The sequence below is a fragment of the Pimephales promelas genome, chromosome 22, assembly GCF_988280905.1.
Source record: "Pimephales promelas chromosome 22, fPimPro1.hap1.1, whole genome shotgun sequence".
Lineage (NCBI taxonomy): Eukaryota > Metazoa > Chordata > Actinopteri > Cypriniformes > Leuciscidae > Pimephales > Pimephales promelas.
Window position 1 is genome coordinate 4,024,873 of NC_142790.1, and position 21,452 is coordinate 4,046,324.

At 38.5% G+C, this 21,452-nt stretch overlaps 1 protein-coding gene across 4 annotated transcripts in view; it reads right to left on the minus strand.

Annotated features, from left to right (window-relative positions):
* The window catches only part of adarb2 (adenosine deaminase RNA specific B2 (inactive)), a 516,612-nt gene that overhangs the window by 92,582 nt on the left and 402,578 nt on the right, over positions 1 to 21,452 (minus strand). For all 4 annotated transcript variants that reach the window (XM_089125947.1, XM_089125946.1, XM_039667440.2 and 1 more), the window contains 2 exons: positions 15,683 to 15,864; positions 11,411 to 11,592 (listed from right to left, as the gene is read on the minus strand). In XM_089125947.1, the coding sequence (XP_088982073.1) occupies positions 11,411 to 11,592; positions 15,683 to 15,864 (364 nt within the window). The remainder of the gene's footprint in view (positions 1 to 11,410; positions 11,593 to 15,682; positions 15,865 to 21,452) is intronic.

Sequence of the window (21,452 nt, forward strand, 5' to 3'; positions counted from 1 at the left end):
ACCTGAGTGCAAAAATGGAGGCTCTAGACCCTTCCAGAGCTGAGATATCGAAACTCAAAAATTCGACCCGAAAAAAAAAAACGACAGTGTTACCCCTTTCGTTTTTTTTTTTTTCGGGCGAAAAATTAAGTTTCTCCAATCTTCTCAAAACTCTGGATTCTGATAAAGGGCCATGAGACTTAAACCTGAGTGCAAAAATGGAGGCTCTAGACCCTTCCAGAGCTGAGATATCGACACTCAAAAATTCGACCCGAAAAAAAAACGACAGTGGTACCCCTTTGGGTTTTTTTTTTCGAATGAAAAAATAAGTTTCTCCAATCTCCTCAAAACTCTGGATTCTGATAGAGGGCCATGAGACTTAAACCTGAGTGCAAAAATGGAGGCTCTAGACCCTTCCAGAGCTGAGATATCGAAACTCAAAAATTCGACCCGAAAAAAAAACGACAGTGGTACCCCTTTGGGTTTTTTTTGTTCGGGTGAAAAATGAAGTTTCTCCAATCTCTTCAAAACTCTGGATTCTGATAGAGGGCCATGAGACTTAAACCTGAGTGCAAAAATGGAGGTTCTAGACCCTTCCAGAGCTGAGATATCGAAACTCAAAAATTCGACCCGAAAAAAAAAACGACAGTGGTACCCCTTTCGTTTTTTTTTTTTCGGGCGAAAAATGAAGTTTCTCCAATCTTCTCAAAACTCTGGATTCTGATAAAGGGCCATGAGACTTAAACCTGAGTGCAAAAATGGAGGCTCTAGACCCTTCCAGAGCTGAGATATCGAAACTCAAAAATTCGACCCGAAAAAAAATCGACAGTGGTACCCCTTTGTTTTTTTTTTGTTCGGGTGAAAAATGAAGTTTCTCCAATCTCCTCAAAACTCTGGATTCTGATAGAGGGCCATGAGACTTAAACCTGAGTGCAAAAATGGAGGCTCTAGACCCTTCCAGAGCTGAGATATCGAAACTCAAAAATTCGACCCGAAAAAAAAAACGACAGTGGTACCCCTTTCGTTTTTTTTTTCGGGCGAAAAATGAAGTTTCTCCAATCTTCTCAAAACTCTGGATTCTGATAGAGGGCCGTGAGACTTAAACCTGAGTGCAAAAATGGAGGCTCTAGACCCTTCCAGAGCTGAGATATCGAAACACAAAAATTCGACCGAAAAAAAAAACGACAGTGGTACCCCTTTCGTTTTTTTTTTTCGGGCGAAAAATGAAGTTTCTCCAATCTTCTCAAAACTCTGGATTCTGATAAAGGGCCATGAGACTTAAACCTGAGTGCAAAAATGGAGGCTCTAGACCCTTCCAGAGCTGAGATATCGAAACTCAAAAATTCGACCCGAAAAAAAAAACGACAGTGGTACCCCTTTCAGTTTTTTTTTTTTGGGCGAAAAATGAAGTTTCTCCAATCTTCTCATACTCTGGATTCTGATAGAGGGCCGTGAGACTTAAACCTGAGTGCAAAAATGGAGGCTCTAGACCCTTCCAGAGCTGAGATATCGAAACACAAAAATTCGACCAAAAAAAAAAACGACAGTGGTACCCCTTTCGTTTTTTTTTCCGGGCGAAAAATGAAGTTTCTCCAATCTTCTCAAAACTCTGGATTCTGATAAAGGGCCATGAGACTTAAACCTGAGTGCAAAAATGGAGGCTCTAGACCCTTCCAGAGCTAAGATATCGAAACTCAAAAATTCGACCCGAAAAAAAAACGACAGTGGTACCCCTTTGGTTTTTTTTTTTTTTCGGGTGAAAAAATAAGTTTCTCCAATCTCCTCAAAACTCTGGTTTCTAATAGAGGGCCATGAGACTTAAACCTGAGTGCAAAAATGGAGGCTCTAGACCCTTCCAGAGCTCAGATATCAAAACTCAAAAATTCGACCCGAAAAAAAAAACGACAGTGTTACCCCTTTCGTTTTTTTTTTTTTCGGGCGAAAAATGAAGTTTCTCCAATCTTCTCAAAACTCCGGATTCTGATAGAGGGCTATGAGACTTAAACCTGAGTGCAAAAATGGAGGCTCTAGACCCTTCCAGAGCTGAGATATCGACACTCAAAAATTCGACCCGAAAAAAAAACGACAGTGGTACCCCTTTGGGTTTTTTTTTTCGAATGAAAAAATAAGTTTCTCCAATCTCCTCAAAACTCTGGATTCTGATAGAGGGCCATGAGACTTAAACCTGAGTGCAAAAATGGAGGCTCTAGACCCTTCCAGAGCTGAGATATCGAAACTCAAAAATTCGACCCGAAAAAAAAACGACAGTGGTACCCCTTTGGGTTTTTTTTGTTCGGGTGAAAAATGAAGTTTCTCCAATCTCTTCAAAACTCTGGATTCTGATAAAGGGCCATGAGACTTAAACCTGAGTGCAAAAATGGAGGTTCTAGACCCTTCCAGAGCTGAGATATCGAAACTCAAAAATTCGACCCGAAAAAAAAAACGACAGTGGTACCCCTTTCGTTTTTTTTTTTTCGGGCGAAAAATGAAGTTTCTCCAATCTTCTCAAAACTCTGGATTCTGATAAAGGGCCATGAGACTTAAACCTGAGTGCAAAAATGGAGGCTCTAGACCCTTCCAGAGCTGAGATATCGAAACTCAAAAATTCGACCCGAAAAAAAAAACGACAGTGGTACCCCTTTCGTTTTTTTTTTTCGGGCGAAAAATGAAGTTTCTCCAATCTTCTCAAAACTCTGGATTCTGATAGAGGGCCGTGAGACTTAAACCTGAGTGCAAAAATGGAGGCTCTAGACCCTTCCAGAGCTGAGATATCGAAACACAAAAATTCGACCGAAAAAAAAAACGACAGTGGTACCCCTTTCGTTTTTTTTTTTCGGGCGAAAAATGAAGTTTCTCCAATCTTCTCAAAACTCTGGATTCTGATAAAGGGCCATGAGACTTAAACCTGAGTGCAAAAATGGAGGCTCTAGACCCTTCCAGAGCTGAGATATCGAAACTCAAAAATTCGACCCGAAAAAAAAAACGACAGTGGTACCCCTTTCAGTTTTTTTTTTTTTGGGCGAAAAATGAAGTTTCTCCAATCTTCTCATACTCTGGATTCTGATAGAGGGCCGTGAGACTTAAACCTGAGTGCAAAAATGGAGGCTCTAGACCCTTCCAGAGCTGAGATATCGAAACACAAAAATTCGACCAAAAAAAAAAACGACAGTGGTACCCCTTTCGTTTTTTTTTTCCGGGCGAAAAATGAAGTTTCTCCAATCTTCTCAAAACTCTGGATTCTGATAAAGGGCCATGAGACTTAAACCTGAGTGCAAAAATGGAGGCTCTAGACCCTTCCAGAGCTAAGATATCGAAACTCAAAAATTCGACCCGAAAAAAAAACGACAGTGGTACCCCTTTGGTTTTTTTTTTTTTCGGGTGAAAAAATAAGTTTCTCCAATCTCCTCAAAACTCTGGTTTCTAATAGAGGGCCATGAGACTTAAACCTGAGTGCAAAAATGGAGGCTCTAGACCCTTCCAGAGCTCAGATATCAAAACTCAAAAATTCGACCCGAAAAAAAAAACGACAGTGTTACCCCTTTCGTTTTTTTTTTTTTCGGGCGAAAAATGAAGTTTCTCCAATCTTCTCAAAACTCCGGATTCTGATAGAGGGCTATGAGACTTAAACCTGAGTGCAAAAATGGAGGCTCTAGACCCTTCCAGAGCTGAGATATCGACACTCAAAAATTCGACCCGAAAAAAAAACGACAGTGGTACCCCTTTGGGTTTTTTTTTTCGAATGAAAAAATAAGTTTCTCCAATCTCCTCAAAACTCTGGATTCTGATAGAGGGCCATGAGACTTAAACCTGAGTGCAAAAATGGAGGCTCTAGACCCTTCCAGAGCTGAGATATCGAAACTCAAAAATTCGACCCGAAAAAAAAACGACAGTGGTACCCCTTTGGGTTTTTTTTGTTCGGGTGAAAAATGAAGTTTCTCCAATCTCTTCAAAACTCTGGATTCTGATAGAGGGCCATGAGACTTAAACCTGAGTGCAAAAATGGAGGTTCTAGACCCTTCCAGAGCTGAGATATCGAAACTCAAAAATTCGACCCGAAAAAAAAAACGACAGTGGTACCCCTTTCGTTTTTTTTTTTTTCGGGCGAAAAATGAAGTTTCTCCAATCTTCTCAAAACTCTGGATTCTGATAAAGGGCCATGAGACTTAAACCTGAGTGCAAAAATGGAGGCTCTAGACCCTTCCAGAGCTGAGATATCGAAACTCAAAAATTCGACCCGAAAAAAAATCGACAGTGGTACCCCTTTGTTTTTTTTTTGTTCGGGTGAAAAATGAAGTTTCTCTAATCTCCTCAAAACTCTGGATTCTGATAGAGGGCCATGAGACTTAAACCTGAGTGCAAAAATGGAGGCTCTAGACCCTTCCAGAGCTGAGATATCGAAACTCAAAAATTCGACCCGAAAAAAAAAACGACAGTGGTACCCCTTTCGTTTTTTTTTTCGGGCGAAAAATGAAGTTTCTCCAATCTTCTCAAAACTCTGGATTCTGATAGAGGGCCGTGAGACTTAAACCTGAGTGCAAAAATGGAGGCTCTAGACCCTTCCAGAGCTGAGATATCGAAACACAAAAATTCGACCGAAAAAAAAAACGACAGTGGTACCCCTTTCGTTTTTTTTTTTCGGGCGAAAAATGAAGTTTCTCCAATCTTCTCAAAACTCTGGATTCTGATAAAGGGCCATGAGACTTAAACCTGAGTGCAAAAATGGAGGCTCTAGACCCTTCCAGAGCTGAGATATCGAAACTCAAAAATTCGACCCGAAAAAAAAAACGACAGTGGTACCCCTTTCAGTTTTTTTTTTTTGGGCGAAAAATGAAGTTTCTCCAATCTTCTCATACTCTGGATTCTGATAGAGGGCCGTGAGACTTAAACCTGAGTGCAAAAATGGAGGCTCTAGACCCTTCCAGAGCTGAGATATCGAAACACAAAAATTCGACCAAAAAAAAAAACGACAGTGGTACCCCTTTCGTTTTTTTTTTCCGGGCGAAAAATGAAGTTTCTCCAATCTTCTCAAAACTCTGGATTCTGATAAAGGGCCATGAGACTTAAACCTGAGTGCAAAAATGGAGGCTCTAGACCCTTCCAGAGCTAAGATATCGAAACTCAAAAATTCGACCCGAAAAAAAAACGACAGTGGTACCCCTTTGGTTTTTTTTTTTTTTCGGGTGAAAAAATAAGTTTCTCCAATCTCCTCAAAACTCTGGTTTCTAATAGAGGGCCATGAGACTTAAACCTGAGTGCAAAAATGGAGGCTCTAGACCCTTCCAGAGCTCAGATATCAAAACTCAAAAATTCGACCCGAAAAAAAAAACGACAGTGTTACCCCTTTCGTTTTTTTTTTTTCGGGCGAAAAATGAAGTTTCTCCAATCTTCTCAAAACTCCGGATTCTGATAGAGGGCTATGAGACTTAAACCTGAGCCCTCTATCAGAATCCAGAGTTTTGAGAAGATTGGAGAAACTTCATTTTTCGCCCGAAAAAAAAAAAAACGAAAGGGGTAACACTGTCGTTTTTTTTTTCGGGTTGAATTTTTGAGTTTCGATATCTCAGCTCTGGGAGGGTCTAGAGCCTCAATTTTTGCACTCAGGTTTAAGTCTCATGGCCCTTTATCAGAATCCAGAGTTTTGAGAAGATTGGAGAAACTTCATTTTTCGCCAGAAAAAAAAAACGAAAGGGGTACCACTGTCGTTTGTTTTTCAGGTCGAATTTTTGAGTTTTGATATCTCAGCTCTGTAAGGGTCTAGAGCCTCCATTTTTGCACTCAGGTTTAAGTCTCATGGCCCTTTATCAGAATCCAGAGTTTTGAGAAGATTGGAGAAACTTCATTTTTCGCCCAAAAAAAAAAAACGAAAGGGGTACCACTGTCGTTTTTTTTTTTCGGGTCGAATTTTTGAGTTTCGATTCCTCAGCTCTGGAAGGGTCTAGAGCCTCCATTTTCCATCATAAAACCTATCCATCATAAAAGTGGTAAGCTAAAACATCCCAAAGATTAATTTCAAAGTGAACTATCCCTTTAAAAACAGCGATATGATGCAACTACTAATGGATGCAAACCAACAGAACAGCGACTTCAAATTTATCGATTTGAGTGTGAACGGGACTTAAAAGCCACTTCTCCACTGTCAAGCTAAACCATTATCATTGCTTAACCGGTCCATTATGTGCCGATCCGGCCCAGCAGGCCAGTAGGTACGGATATGGTTTCATTTCCCCCCGTGAGGCTGATTACGGAGCTCTTTGGAATTTAATACAAATGCATCATTCATAACCTTTGTGACACAGGAGTACTGACGATATGAGATGTAAATAGCGACCGCGTTATGGAGGATGTTATGGCGTTATGGTTGGCTAACCGTGCTGAGAATGCATGTAGTGAAGTCACCACTCAGGATTGGTTACTGTCTATTGCTTGGCTGCCAGCGCACTATTTGAGCTAAGTAAACAACCGTTAGCCAACGGTTTGTAATCTTGCCGCGCCGAACCAAGGTCAAATGGAAATATAACTGCAAGCGTTCTTAAAACCATTCGACCTTATGGTGGAAAAGCGGCTATAAAAAGTCACTATGAAATCAAAATTGGCGGTTGTTATTTTTTTTTATAGAATATTCCAGTGTTTATTGTAAATGATATATCTGTGCACATCATTATTTTTTTAAGTAAACATTAACTTCCCCTTCCTCTCCCACTGCCATCTCTTCTCTGATGAGTGTGTACCGGCGCGAGGGCAGGATAATTATCCCTCCCCAACAGCAACCTGTCACTCACATGAGATCACAGCAATTAACAAACAACAACGATGTAATCAATTCCCGGTGGATCAAATCAAGTCCCGCTCCTAGGTTGAGCCGGTTCACTCAGATATACGTCACAACAGGGAAGAAAAGACTATTGCAACTCCTGTTTCAGTCCAAATTTATGGCTATGTTGGTAATAAAATACAAGTGTACTGCATACTGTGCGGTATGTCCTGAACACTGCATACTTTTCAAGACGCCGTGTAGTATGGAAAATGATTAACGCTGAACGTTTTGACTAGAGTATGGTATGTTAAGGTTAGCTAGTGGCGTTTAATTATGAAATCAGGTTATTTCTACATTGAAATGGATAGTTCACCCAAAAATGAAAATTAGCCCATGATTTACTCACCCTCAAGTCATCCTAGGTGTATGATATTCTTCTTCCAGACGAATACAATCATAGTTATATATATATATATATATATATATATATATATATATATATATATATATATATATATATATATGTGTGTGTGTGTGTGTTTCTCATATATGTTTCTGTTTCTTTTTCTTTTTGAAGTCCATAAAAGTGCACCTATCCATGATAAAACTGCATCTATCCATCATAAAAGTGAACCTATCCATCATAAAAGTGCATCTATCCATGACAAAAGTCCATCTATCCATCATAAAAGTGCACCTATCCATCATAATAGTGCATCTATCCATGACAAAAGTGCATCTATCCATCATAAAAGTGCACCTATCCATCATAAAAGTGCATCTATTCATTATAAAAGTGCATCTATCCATTATAAAAGTGCACCTATCCATCATAAAAGTGCACCTATCCATCATAAAAGAGCACCTATCCATCAAAAAAGTGCATCTATTCATTATAAAAGTGCACCTATCCATCATAAAAGTGCATCTATCCATTATAAAAGTGCATCTATCCGTCATAAAAGTGCATCTATCCATCATAAAATTGCACCTATCCATCATAAAAGTACATCTATCCATCATAAAAGTCCATCTATCCATGACAAAAGTCCATCTATCCATCATAAAAGTGCACCTATCCATCATAAAAGTGCATCTATCCATGACGAAAGTGCATCTATCCATCATAAAAGTACACCTATCATCATAAAAGTGCATCTATCCATTATAAAAGTGCATCTATCCATCATAAAAGTGCATTTATCAATCATAAAAGTGCACCTATCCATCATAAAAGTGCACCTATCCATCATAAAAGTGCATCTATCCATTATAAAAGTGCACCTATCCATCATAAAAGTGCATCTATCCATCATAAAGGTGCACCTATCCATCATAAAAGTGCACCTATCCATCATAAAAGTGCACCTATCCATTATAAAAGTGCATCTATCCGTCATAAAAGTGCATCTATCCATCATACAAGTGCACCTATCCATCATAAAAGTGCATCTATCCATCATACAAGTGCACCTATCCATCATACAAGTGCACCTATCCATCATAAAGGTGCACCTATCCATTATAAAAGTGCATCTATCCATCATAAAAGTGCACCTATCCATCATAAAAGTGCATCTATCCATCATAAAAGTGCACCTATCCATTATAAAAGTGCATCTATCCGTCATAAAAGTGCATCTATCCATCATAAAAGTGCATCTATCCATCATAAAAGTGCACCTATCCATTATAAAAGTGCATCTATCCGTCATAAAAGTGCACTTATCCATTATAAAAGTGCACTTATCCATTATAAAAGTGCACCTATCCAATATAAAAGTGCACCTATCCATCATAAAAGTGTATCTATCCATCATAAAAGTGCACCTATCCATTATAAAAGTGTATCTATCCATCATAAAAGTGCACCTATCCATCATAAAAGTGCACCTATCCATTATAAAAGTGCATCTATCCATCATAAAAGTGCACCTATCCATTATAAAAGTGCATCTATCCGTCATAAAAGTGCACCTATCCATTATAAAAGTGCATCTATCCATCATAAAAGTGCACCTATCCATTATAAAAGTGCATCTATCCGTCATAAAAGTGCATCTAGCCATCATAAAAGTGCATCTATCCATCATAAAAGTGCACCTATCCATCGTAAAAGTACACCTATCCATCATAAAAGTGTGCCAATCCATCATAAAAGTGCACCTATCCATCATAAAAGTGTACCTATCCATCATAAGTGCACCTACCCATCATAAAAGTGCATTTATTCATTATAAAAGTGCATCTATCCATCATAAAGGTGCACCTATCCATCATAAAAGAGCACCTATCCATCATAAAAGTGCACCTATCCATCATAAAACTGCATCTATCCATCATAAAAGTGCATCTATCCATTATAAAAGTGCACCTATCCATCATAAAAGTCCATCTATCCATAATAAAATTGCACCTATCCATCATAAAAGTGCATCTATCCATCATAAAAGTGCATCTATCCATTATAAAAGTGCACCAATCCATCATAAAAGTGCATCTATCCATTATAAAATTGCACCTATCCATCATAAAAGTGCATCTATCCATCATAAAAGTGCATCTATCCATTATAAAAGTGCACCTATCCATCATAAAAGTGCACCTATCCGTCATAAAAGTGCACCTATCCGTCATAAAAGTGCATCTATCCATCATAAAAGTGCATCTATCCATCATAAAAGTGCATTTATCCATCATAAAAGTGCATCTATCCATTATAAAAGTGCACCTATCCATCATAAAAGTGCATCTATCCATCATAAAAGTGCATCTATCCATTATAAAAGTGCACCTATCCATCATAAAAGTGCATCTATCCATCATAAAAGTGCATCTATCCATCATAAAAGTGCATCTATCCATTATAAAAGTGCACCTATCCATCATAAAAGTGCACCTATCCATCATAAAAGTGCATCTATCCATTATAAAAGTGCACCTATCCATCATAAAAGTGCATCTATCCATCATAAAGGTGCACCTATCCATCATAAAAGTGCACCTATCCATCATAAAAGTGCACCTATCCATCATAAAAGTGTATCTATCCATCATGAAAGTGTATCTATCCATCATGAAAGTGCACCTATCCATCATAAAAGTGCATCTATCCATCATAAAAGTGCATCTATCCATCATAAAAGTGCATCTATCCATCATAAAAGTGCACCTATCCATCATAAAAGTGCATCTATCCATTATAAAAGTGCACCTATCCATCATAAAAGTGCATCTATCCATCATAAAGGTGCACCTATCCATCATAAAAGTGCACCTATCCATCATAAAAGTGCACCTATCCATCATAAAAGTGTATCTATCCATCATGAAAGTGTATCTATCCATCATGAAAGTGCACCTATCCATCATAAAAGTGCATCTATCCATCATAAAAGTGCATCTATCCATTATAAAAGTGCACCTATCCATCATAAAAGTGCATCTATCCATCATAAAAGTGCATCTATCCATCATAAAAGTGCACCTATCCATCATAAAAGTGCATCTATCCATTATAAAAGTGCACCTATCCATCATAAAAGTGCATCTATCCATCATAAAGGTGCACCTATCCATCATAAAAGTGCACCTATCCATCATAAAAGTGCACCTATCCATCATAAAAGTGTATCTATCCATCATAAAAGTGCATCTATCCATCATAAAAGTGCATCTATCCATTATAAAATTGCACCTATCCATCATAAAAGTGCATCTATCCATCATAAAAGTGCATCTATCCATTATAAAAGTGCACCTATCCATCATAAAAGTGCATCTATCCATCATAAAAGTGCATCTATCCATCATAAAAGTGCATCTATCCATTATAAAAGTGCACCTATCCATCATAAAAGTGCATCTATCCATTATAAAAGTGCACCTATCCATCATAAAAGTGCACCTATCCGTCATAAAAGTGCACCTATCCGTCATAAAAGTGCATCTATCCATCATAAAAGTGCATCTATCCATCATAAAAGTGCATTTATCCATCATAAAAGTGCATCTATCCATTATAAAAGTGCACCTATCCATCATAAAAGTGCATCTATCCATCATAAAAGTGCATCTATCCATTATAAAAGTGCACCTATCCATCATAAAAGTGCATCTATCCATCATAAAAGTGCATCTATCCATCATAAAAGTGCACCTATCCATCATAAAAGTGCATCTATCCATTATAAAAGTGCACCTATCCATCATAAAAGTGCATCTATCCATCATAAAAGTGCATCTATCCATCATAAAAGTGCACCTATCCATCATAAAAGTGCATCTATCCATCATAAAGGTGCACCTATCCATCATAAAAGTGCACCTATCCATCATAAAAGTGCACCTATCCATCATAAAAGTGTATCTATCCATCATGAAAGTGCACCTATCCATCATAAAAGTGCATCTATCCATCATAAAAGTGCATCTATCATAAAAGTGCACCTATCCATTATAAAAGTGGAGGATGGTAACTCATGGGATCATTTTCAATTTTGGGTGAACTAACCCTTTAAGCAAATGCTTGCTATAGTGCCCCTAGTGGCAACACTTAGAATGCAAATGCCTGCGTGTGTCATGAATTGTGAACCTAGTTAGTGTGTGTGCCTTCATGTCACTTTACAATTTAAGATGCTGACATCATGTCTGTTGTGTTAAATAAAGTAAGCTCACCTTGCGATAGAGTCTGATCCAGCGTGCAAAAAGCGCATGCTTGCAGAGTCTGGACGGAGCCCCGGAGTCCCTCCTCTTCCCAGTAAACGCGTTGAGAACCTCCAGCTGGGTGTCGCCTGCCGTCCAGTTGACACTGTAACACACGGACTTCCCCTGCTGCCTGCAGTCACTGTTGCTCAGGCCTGCGCATGCAAGAAAAGAGTGCGAGACTTAGAGAAAGCAAGAGCACTCGAGGGAGGTTCTATTTAGCATGTGATTGCTGAAGTGTTTCATTAGCAAGCGAGCATGTCTGTGTGTCGTCTGTGCTATCTTTGAGGTAAACACTGGTTCCAGGCACAAAGGATCTCTCGGGCTCCTCAATCATTGCCGCATCGCTGCACCAATTAGCATGGCATTCTTTCTTCCTTAAAGTGGAGAGTATGATAGCGCGCCCATGAGCTGCCGACTTCTGGAATGATTTACATGAAACACAATGGAGTAACATGTTTTAATGCGGTAGCATGTTTGCTAATCTGTGGAGAGTATTGATAAAGGAGAGAATTTTGACAGCTGTGCTAACATTTACTGCAAATAAATTTGGTGTTTATGTTTAGCAAAACATGCTAGCATGCTACCCCTAAAGGGATTGTTCTTTTACTGATCCATTCCCATTTCAAAACAGTGCGACTGACTTTCTGCTGAGAAATATTGAGGAAAAGGACACATTTGATGCATTATTTGCTGGAGTTCCTATCCTGAAAAAGAGCAAAACTAGAAAGTAAGTCATATAGCATTTTAATTTTAAGATGAACTATTCCTTCAACCCTCTCAGCAAATCTCAGAATCTCTATCCAGGACTTCAAAGAGGTGGACTAAATGGTCTGCTATAGTAATGTGCATATCCTTTAATGCCGTAACGGAGCTTCTTGGAACCTCGCTCACTCTTTCACGGTGTCATTTCACACTCTTCATTCCGTTTATCCCTATTTGTCTATAATAGAGCACTTAATTTGTATTTTACCTGGAGCAGGCTTCATCATTTACTGTCAGTCACAATGTTGTCGTCTATCCATCATGCCGAGTATTTCACACAAGATGCTACTAAATGTGATCGCTCTGTATTTGACATAAAGCTATTCTTAAGTGCTAAAGTGCGTGTCTCGTATTTGAAGGACATCCTCACTTAAGTCCTGCAATCTCATTTTTGCTGTCAAAGGTTAGGATGTAAGAGTTTCTCAGTATGAAGGTTACCATTTAGACACGGCACCTTCACCACTACAACATGAATTTGAGTTTCCAGTCTGGTCCATTGGCTGGTCTAATCTGGTTTAATGCTGGTTTAATGCCAATTTAGCTGGTGAAGCAGAAGTCTTGCTGCTTAAACTAGTTATGTAACTTTATGGGACGTTATGGGAGGCGGGTGCGCTAACAGGGACGCTACAGACCACAACTTCTAGCGCAGGGGTTCCCAACCCTGCTCCTGCCGATCGACTGTCCTGCACAGTTCATATCCAACCCTAATCAAACACACCTGCCTTTACTGTTCAAGTGATCCTGAAGACCTTAATTGGTTGCTTCAGGTGTGTTTGATTAGGGTTGGAGATAAACTGTGCAGGACAGAAGATGGGCAGGAGCAGGGTTGGGCACCCCTCTTTTAGTGTCATTCACTAGCTAATGCGCTGCTTTAGGCCAGGGGAGTGAGGTTTACATGCACTCTTGGCCTATGTTACACCCACCCCCCTAAACCTAACTCCCATCCGGGTCACGGCACCAAATGTAGCCGATCCTACTAGACCTGCTCCGGGTGGGATTGAGCTACAGTAGTGTGCTTTGTCTATTGCTTTGCTAGCTCTTCATCCCGGTAGTTTTGGACTTTATACTTAAACCTGCTGGCCTGGATGCATTAAGTTTGTTTACTAACTGCATGAGTCTATCTTTTGTTCCTTTTCTTTTTAAATGTATATTCATGGATTCAATCTGAATGGATTTTCAATTGTGTGACACAGCTGGTCATGTGATCGCAACATGGTGTCCATGAGGTAACCACCTCCATGTCGAATAAAAATATTTTTTAGAAGACTAAGAAAGTTTTCATCTCATGTACGAGTATATTATTTGAATATTTCTTAACCTTTTAGCACCTTCATATTCTGTACATTCATTATACAGAACATTGTTTGTAAACATACTGTTATTTGGAGTTTTAATCTAACACTTGCATATTAAAATGCAGCCTACGTTAAGTAAAACACATTTTAATGACCTCTGTGCATAAGTATGACTAATTAATGAGTCAATAATAAACAAATAATGAGTCACAGGAAAAGTTTTTTCATTCAATTCATTTTTATTTTCCCTCAAGCTGTCTTCATTTACTGATTTACTGTCATTAATGAATTTTGAGTGTTTTACACTAGAATTCTGCTAAAACACTACCTGTGATATTATACCTAATCTGCTGTGCTAAAGCATCTGAGCGTTTAGAAGCAGGTTTGACCACTAAGGACAGCATCACATTTGCTTCCCGTATGATAAGAGATCTCGGCCGCTTCTTGGGAACTCTGCACTCTTTTTGATGGCGATGCCTAAAATAACCAGTCCATTTTCCCCAACAAGAGAGCCCAGACAAAGGAAGAGAAGCTCATCAATGGTGGTGAAAAGGGCCGTGCCGGAGACATGCGGCCCACTGGGCGTGAGAGGAAAAGTGAATGGATCTCTCTCCTCTTCAATTGAAGTGATAAGGTGTTTGATGAGATTGACTTGGAGGATGGGTAGATCCAATAGAACAGTCCGTCTGCCATACTGAGGCTCAAGAGAGCAGTTTAACAAAGTGATGGAGCGAGACAGAGTGTCCTCTGTGCGCTTAAGGTCACATCTGCTAGAGCATTGGCAAGGCCTGAGGTTTACCAGTGCATTCAAGCCATACATTTTATTGATATGCGTGTTCCCTTAGAATTAAACCTATAACCTTGGGCTTGCTAGTGTAAAGCCCAAAGTATACTTTTGTCGTCCTTGTTTCGCGACTGTCCATGTGACATCATTTTCGCCTTCAGAAGGGTCAGTACTGATGTGCAGCTCAATTTTTGTGTTCGCTTAGGCAGTGCACGTTCAACATTGCATCGCAAGGTGAATTGAAACAGAGTCTACTAAGTGGCAATACGTGTAATTGAGTGGGAATAGAACCGGCGTGGGAGGCGGCTGCGCTAACAAAGACGCTAAAGACCACAGCCTCTAGCGTCATTCACTAGCTAACGTGCTGCTTTAGGCCAGGGGAGTGAGGTTACAGTTACAGCCACCCCCCTAAACCTCACTCCCATCCGGGTCACGGCACCAAATGTGGCCGATCCTACTAGACCTGCTCGGGGCAGGATTCAAACCGGAGTCGCCAGTTTGGGAGGCAGTTGTGCTAACAAGTACACTAAAGAACATGTATAATGTGTCTTGAGGCCAGGGGAGTGAGGTTTACATCCACAGCTCTTACTGGCCTATGTTACACATGCAAAGTCGTGATGTATTGTGCAGTAGTTAGAAGAATGCGGAAAGAGCAATACAATACAGGAAGAGGAAAACATTTTTAAAAAGCTAAATTGATGAGCATTAGTATAAGGAGATCAGAGAGTATCCACATTTATGCAATTTGTGTTTGAAAGACTACAAAACCCAGACAGTAACATAGTGTCGGCCCAGATCCGGGTCACATCTGGTACATGTGGATTCCACGCGTGCCAGATGTTGGCCTGATCTGGGCTGACACTATGTTCCTGTTTGGGAAATGTGTTCAGGTCGGCAAATTCATGGAGAGAAATAAGAAAGGGTATGTTTTAAACTTTATCCATCACTATTTTTATCCTTCCGAATGAATGTCCTGTAAATGACATGACTCATGCTGACCTCTGACATCTGGAAGAGTATAAAAAGAAGCTGTACTGTGCATCTGTCAAACTGGTCCATCCACACTTTGAAAGCTGTGGGCATGAGATGGCTTACTTAACTTACTTGTAAAACAGTCAACCGGCATGGGAGGTGGACATGAGTCACAAGAGCGAATTTCGAGGCCATGGGAGAGAGGTTTACAAACACAGCTCTTTCTTCTTGGCCTCCATTACTCTTACCTTTAGCATCCACCTCCCATGCCAGTTGATGCTGGTTTCCTGATTGGAGCAGTGCAAGTAGACATTTTACATTTTAGCAGGGACATTCATATTTTATAATGCTAACTGACCAAACAAACACGTTCGTAAACATACTTTTGCTCAGATATTTAACATTTAGTGAATAGAGAAAAGAAAGTACCGCTGAGTAAAGGCTGGTTTCGGCGGTAGCAGTTGGGCAGAGGGCCGAGTCTCTCCATCCGGTGGTTCATCATCCTCGAGAAGTGACCCGTGTGTCTCAGGCTGCCCACCGTCAGGCTGTACAGATACACCGGCTCCACAAAATGACTGAGCAGCGCCCCCTGCAGGCCGAGCACATTCCACCTATAGAGAGTGCAGAGGGGGTCACTTTAAAACCGTCAATGCAGCAAATCAGCATGGACGACTTGAATCGTTGCGAAATCTGCAGGAAAAAAAGCTTTCGCCCTCAAACCAAATTCCAGATCACGTGTTTTTCTATTGAAATGATTTATCTTGCTAATATTCGGCAAACAACAGTAAATGTGACCAAACCTTTAGACAGGAAGACTCCTGATCAGAAGGTGTATTAGGTATGTATTCTTCATAAGTGCCCTTTAAGTCAACCCCGTATTCCCGAAAATTGTGTTAATGGTGCGTTCACACCAGACGTGAATAGCACGTCAAGCGCGAATAATTACAATGTTAAGTCAATTCAAAGACGTGTTACGCGCGTAAAAATTCCTGCGGTGCGAATGAGGAGTAAAGCGTGGCAAGGTAGATGCGAATACGTCTCATTTGCGTGTCAAGTTCGCGTAAATGGCGCGAATTGACCGTCTGGCATGCAAATGGATTTAGTGCAATTTGTGCATTCGAGAGTTTGACGCGAATTCGTGCCTGAATTCGAGCTGAAAAATCTGAACTTTGGTGTCAATTCGCGCCGCGTTAACCAATCAGGAGCCTAGCTGCTTGCTCATGTGGTGAAGTATCTGGATGCTTCAATAAATTGTTTTGTAATATGACTAAATGCCTGGTGTGGTTCTTATGCACAACAAAGCAAATATTTTATCACTTAAAACTTTATTTCAATAAACGAGACATGTTCATTTTGTATTGAATGTTATTTATTCCATATCTAGATTATATTATTATTATACAAAGACAACCAACATACATGTGCATAAGTTCGTGTCTGGACGTGAGAGAGAGAAAAAAAATCACAGGACAGGTTAATAACTTTTGGAGGCTGGCTCTATTTATCATCAAAACAAATGACAGATTAGGTGAATGAGGATCTTCGCTCCGATGCAGGACAATAACAGGTCATCAAACTGAGCGTGGGACAGGCAGAAGTACCGCTGACAGCGGCCGTCCTGGAGCGAGCAAATGGTGAAACTCGTCAAACGGTTCGCCTAACACGCCAATGTTCTGCTCTCCAGAATAAATACAGAGCGGCGACTCTCTCGATGAATGCTCGATCAAAGATGGCCGCCAACGAATTTCGATTCTGACGCACATAAATTTCGCTTCAAACTTTTGTTTTTACGTCAAACTAGCCGCGGTAGACGCAAATTTGACACGCTATTCGCGTCCGGTGTGAACGCACAGTAAAACAGCCAATCAGATTGGAGCTTATGATTTCAGCCAGTTTGTACCAATTTTGTGGGATGGATGGATGGAAGGATTGATTGATTCAGATACATGACAAAATGGACATTTGAGTTTTAAATTCATGCATAATCTCACTAGACTGAATAAACATTTTGTTTTTAACCTCAGACTGTAAGCTAATGAATTTATGAAAAGCGCAATCATATTAAGCAGCTAATTCTTACATCAGTGTTCTTTTGCTTAATTAATGTCTCTTTATCATGCCGGTAATGATTGCAGGCGCCCTCTCTCTCTCTCTCTCTGCTCGTCCCTGTTCATGACTAATAAGCCATTATAGTTTTTGCTTTCCCAAGCAGTCAATTAACACGGGTCGCTCTTTAAGAGCTGCCGCCCAGCGTCTCAAATCCGTTTACCTGAGCAACAATCTGCTTGTGAAATCTCCTGCGTATCCAGGCAAAATTATTTTCTATTCTCTCTCATTCTGTCTGAGATTCTAGCAAAACAGAAATGACTGGGCTTGCAATATTAATTTACCCAGGAGGCAACGCTTTGAATTAGAAACATCTTTTAATTCTCATTGAAGAAAAGCCATCTGGCTGCTGCAGAAACACAAATGGGAGACCCTCCTCCTAACCTCCCTCATCTCTCCATCATCTCCCTCCTCTTGCCCTCCCTCTCTCCAGTGCTGTAAAACGGCGGACCATTAAAATAATGTGTTCATCTACATAAAACTCAAATGGAATATGACGGATCATATTCACAGGCATGCCATTTATGCCTTCAATTAAAGCACTCATCAACTTAATTAAACATTCACTCCACTCAATCAGCCTGGCATACCTTACTGCCTCCAGACAATAATAACACCAATCATAACTCTGGAAAAATAGGAAGCTCCCTGAATCGAGTCCAGGGTAAAAAAAAAAATAACCAGGGGAATAATGCCACCTAAACTTATACAAACACAGTTATGATAAAAAAAAAAATTAAAAAAAATCATTATTTTTATCCTTATCCTTATTTTATTTTATTATTTGATATATTTGTCATCCCATTATGCCTATCAATTCATTTTATTTTATATTCTTAATAGATCTAATATTTAATTTTTATTAATTTTATTAGTACTATTATTGGTAATAATTTATAAAACATATTTCTGCTATTTTAAATATTTCTGAATATTTCTGTTATTTTCATTTTATATCTTATGCTGTATAAATATTTACTGGAAACATTAAAAAGTATTTATTTATTAATTTTTTGGAATGTAATTGGAGTGCACGCCCATCAATCTGATTATATATATATATATATATATATATATATATATATATATTGTTAATACATCTAATATTTTAAATTGTATTATTGTCATTATTATTACATTTCTATAAAATATAATACAATAAAGTACTTTTTATTTTATTGTTATTTCATATAAAATATGATATTATTTATCTTATGCTATATAAATATTTACTGCAAACAAAATACATATATTTAAAAAAGAATTTTGCAGTGGGGCCTAATCTGACACTTTTTTTTATTAATTTTATTATTATTTTATTATTTATGTTCTCAATATATCTAACATTTAATTTGTATTAGTTGTATTTTTTTTACGTTTTCATTAAAGATATAATAAAATATATTTTACTTTATTTTATTGTTATTATTTGATACCACAATATTATATATTTCTTATTCTTAATAATCTTATGACATTAATATTAACTGGAAACAAATTATACATTAAGACAATTTTTTTTTTTTTTTTTTTTACAGTGGAGTCCCATTATTACGGCGCAGCTTTCCTGTGGCGGGAGGGGGAGATGGAAGATAATGATGTGAGGTCAGGGAAAATGACGAAGGGATGAGAAAAATGACTGCGACTAAGGATGAAAAACAGGGTGCGCTGGTTGAGGGCAGTGGAGATGAATGGAGTTGCTCTATAAGGGACTATAAGGACTTTAAACCTGTTTTCCAGCCTGCTCTTGATGGTGACCTTGATGAACGGCTCCTCTGAGTTGTAGGCTCAACAAAAGAGCGGGATATAGAATGGAAAAGGAGTGGCACTCAGAAAAAAGATCTGGATGCTCTATTCTGTCTTATTCTGTGTGTGTTTTTTTAAAAGTAATTACTTTAACCCTGTACGATGACCTAGCCAGATAGAGTCAGACCCTTGTGGTCCTGGGCGATGCAATCTGATTGGTCAGATGAATGGCCCAGGGGAGAGAGATTCACCTTGGTGTGAGTCTGTGTCGATGTGTCCAGACTAACATACACACATTGCTTCTATTGTAATCATGTTTACAACTCACACTTTAGGGTTTCATGAGGGAAGAGCAAATGAAGGAGAGCCTGCTAGAAAAAAAAGGTGTATTTTACCAGTTATTGAAATTAGCCTCTGCTAAGCCCCACCCCCTAGATACTGTTACTATGGTCTGAGAGGCATTTCTATTTGGATGAATCTCATAAAAAAAATTTAATTAAAAAAAAAGATTATAAAAATAAATATCATAGATGGTTTTCTACTTTTAATACATTCAGGAAATTGGCATACATTCTCATTACTGTTAACAAAAATTCCTATCATGAAAACCCATGCATTATGTGCATTTTAAATGTTTTTTGCTGTTTTGTTGTACTGCCTTTAATTCATGCTGAATTAAACCATTAAATCATTGTATTACAGCATTTTTTTTATTGTGATACAGTATTGCAGTGATGGGAATCTAATGAGAATTACCTTTAAGAAAATGAGGAATTACAAACATTTTTTTTTTTTTTGTAAAATGATAAAGTGGGTGGACAATGTGCTTAGTGACATGCAAAATACATTTTCTTATTTTAATCATTTTAGTTAAAGGACAACTCCGGCGCAAATCGAACCTTTGGTCTAATTACACATTGCTACCTAGTCAACCGTTATCTGAGATTTGTTTTCATGATTGCCGAATGTAAATAGTTTTATCTCTAAAAACAGTTTAGCCTATAACGCTAGTTCAATGCTAGTATATACTAGGGCATAGAGTAATGACAAATAAAAATCGCTTGTTATTACCACTAACAAGGCTCAAAATAGCCCCACACCAAAACGACAGCATAACAAGGGTCCCTACATTCAAACCAAAGCGTTGAGAACTTTGTCAGTGTCCACACAGTTTAATAATAAGATATTTTATACACACAGTAAATTTCGCGAATACAGGAAGAAGCCATCTTTGAAAAATAGTCTCTACCAGTCGATCTACGAACGCCGATCCAAGTGCGCTGAACTGCAACTACAGCTCGCTGCATCCTGCGGTGGATATCCAACCCGGCCCACATCCAAGTGTGTCGTCATAAGCCACGCCCATCCATGTGTGACGTCGGAAGCCTCGCCCATGTCCAAAGACGGCACGTGACTCGATTTGTTGTGATTCGTGTACGCATGCGCAAAAAGCCGCTGCTTCCTGACTGTCGGAAGGTTATTTGTGTAGAAATGTGGCACTACAGATTATTGGTGCAGTTAAATTGTGACGCTTTGGCAGGCTTGGAATCGTCTAAATCACAATCACTCCCTTAACAGATGTATTAGACAATACGTTAACGTTACCTCTGCATTGCTGACTGGTTTTGTAAGTTAATGACATATAGTACAAGTAAACAATGTACCGTACAACGATATATTTGTATTTCTCTTGTATTTCTGTTACAAATGGTAATCAATAATCATGGTTTTGCTATAATAAACGTATAAGGGAGCATCTATACTTAAACTAAAACGAGTTTTATCACTTTCTTAATTATATGGGATCCAAACTGCACTTATAGTTATCCCTTCTAAAAATAATTTACATTTTTTTTAAACATTGCTTTCTATGTGGTTATAGAAATATTGCATTTTTACAAATTAAGAATTCACCTGTTAATGCCTGTTATAGCCTAGCAAATTACTTTGAAATCAAATAATAGAACAGCAGAATGGAATTTATGTAAACCTTAAATTAAAGAACCAATATGGTGAAACTCGAAAAATTTTGAATATCGTGCAAAAGTTCATTTATTTCAGTAATTCAACTAAAAGCTGATACTAATATATAATATACTCATTAGTCATTATATGCAAAGTGAGATATTTCAAGCCTTTATGTGTTATAAATGTGATGATTACGGCATATAGCTATGTTGAATTACTGAAATAAATAAACTTTTGCACAATGTTCTAATACATAAAAAAAAACAGTTAATCTCTCGCTTCCTCTTCTGTACTGGTTTTATGAGTTTAACATATCAAAATATTATCATAGTTCAAAATATCTTGGTCACAAATGAATTTTTTAATGTAATATTTTGTG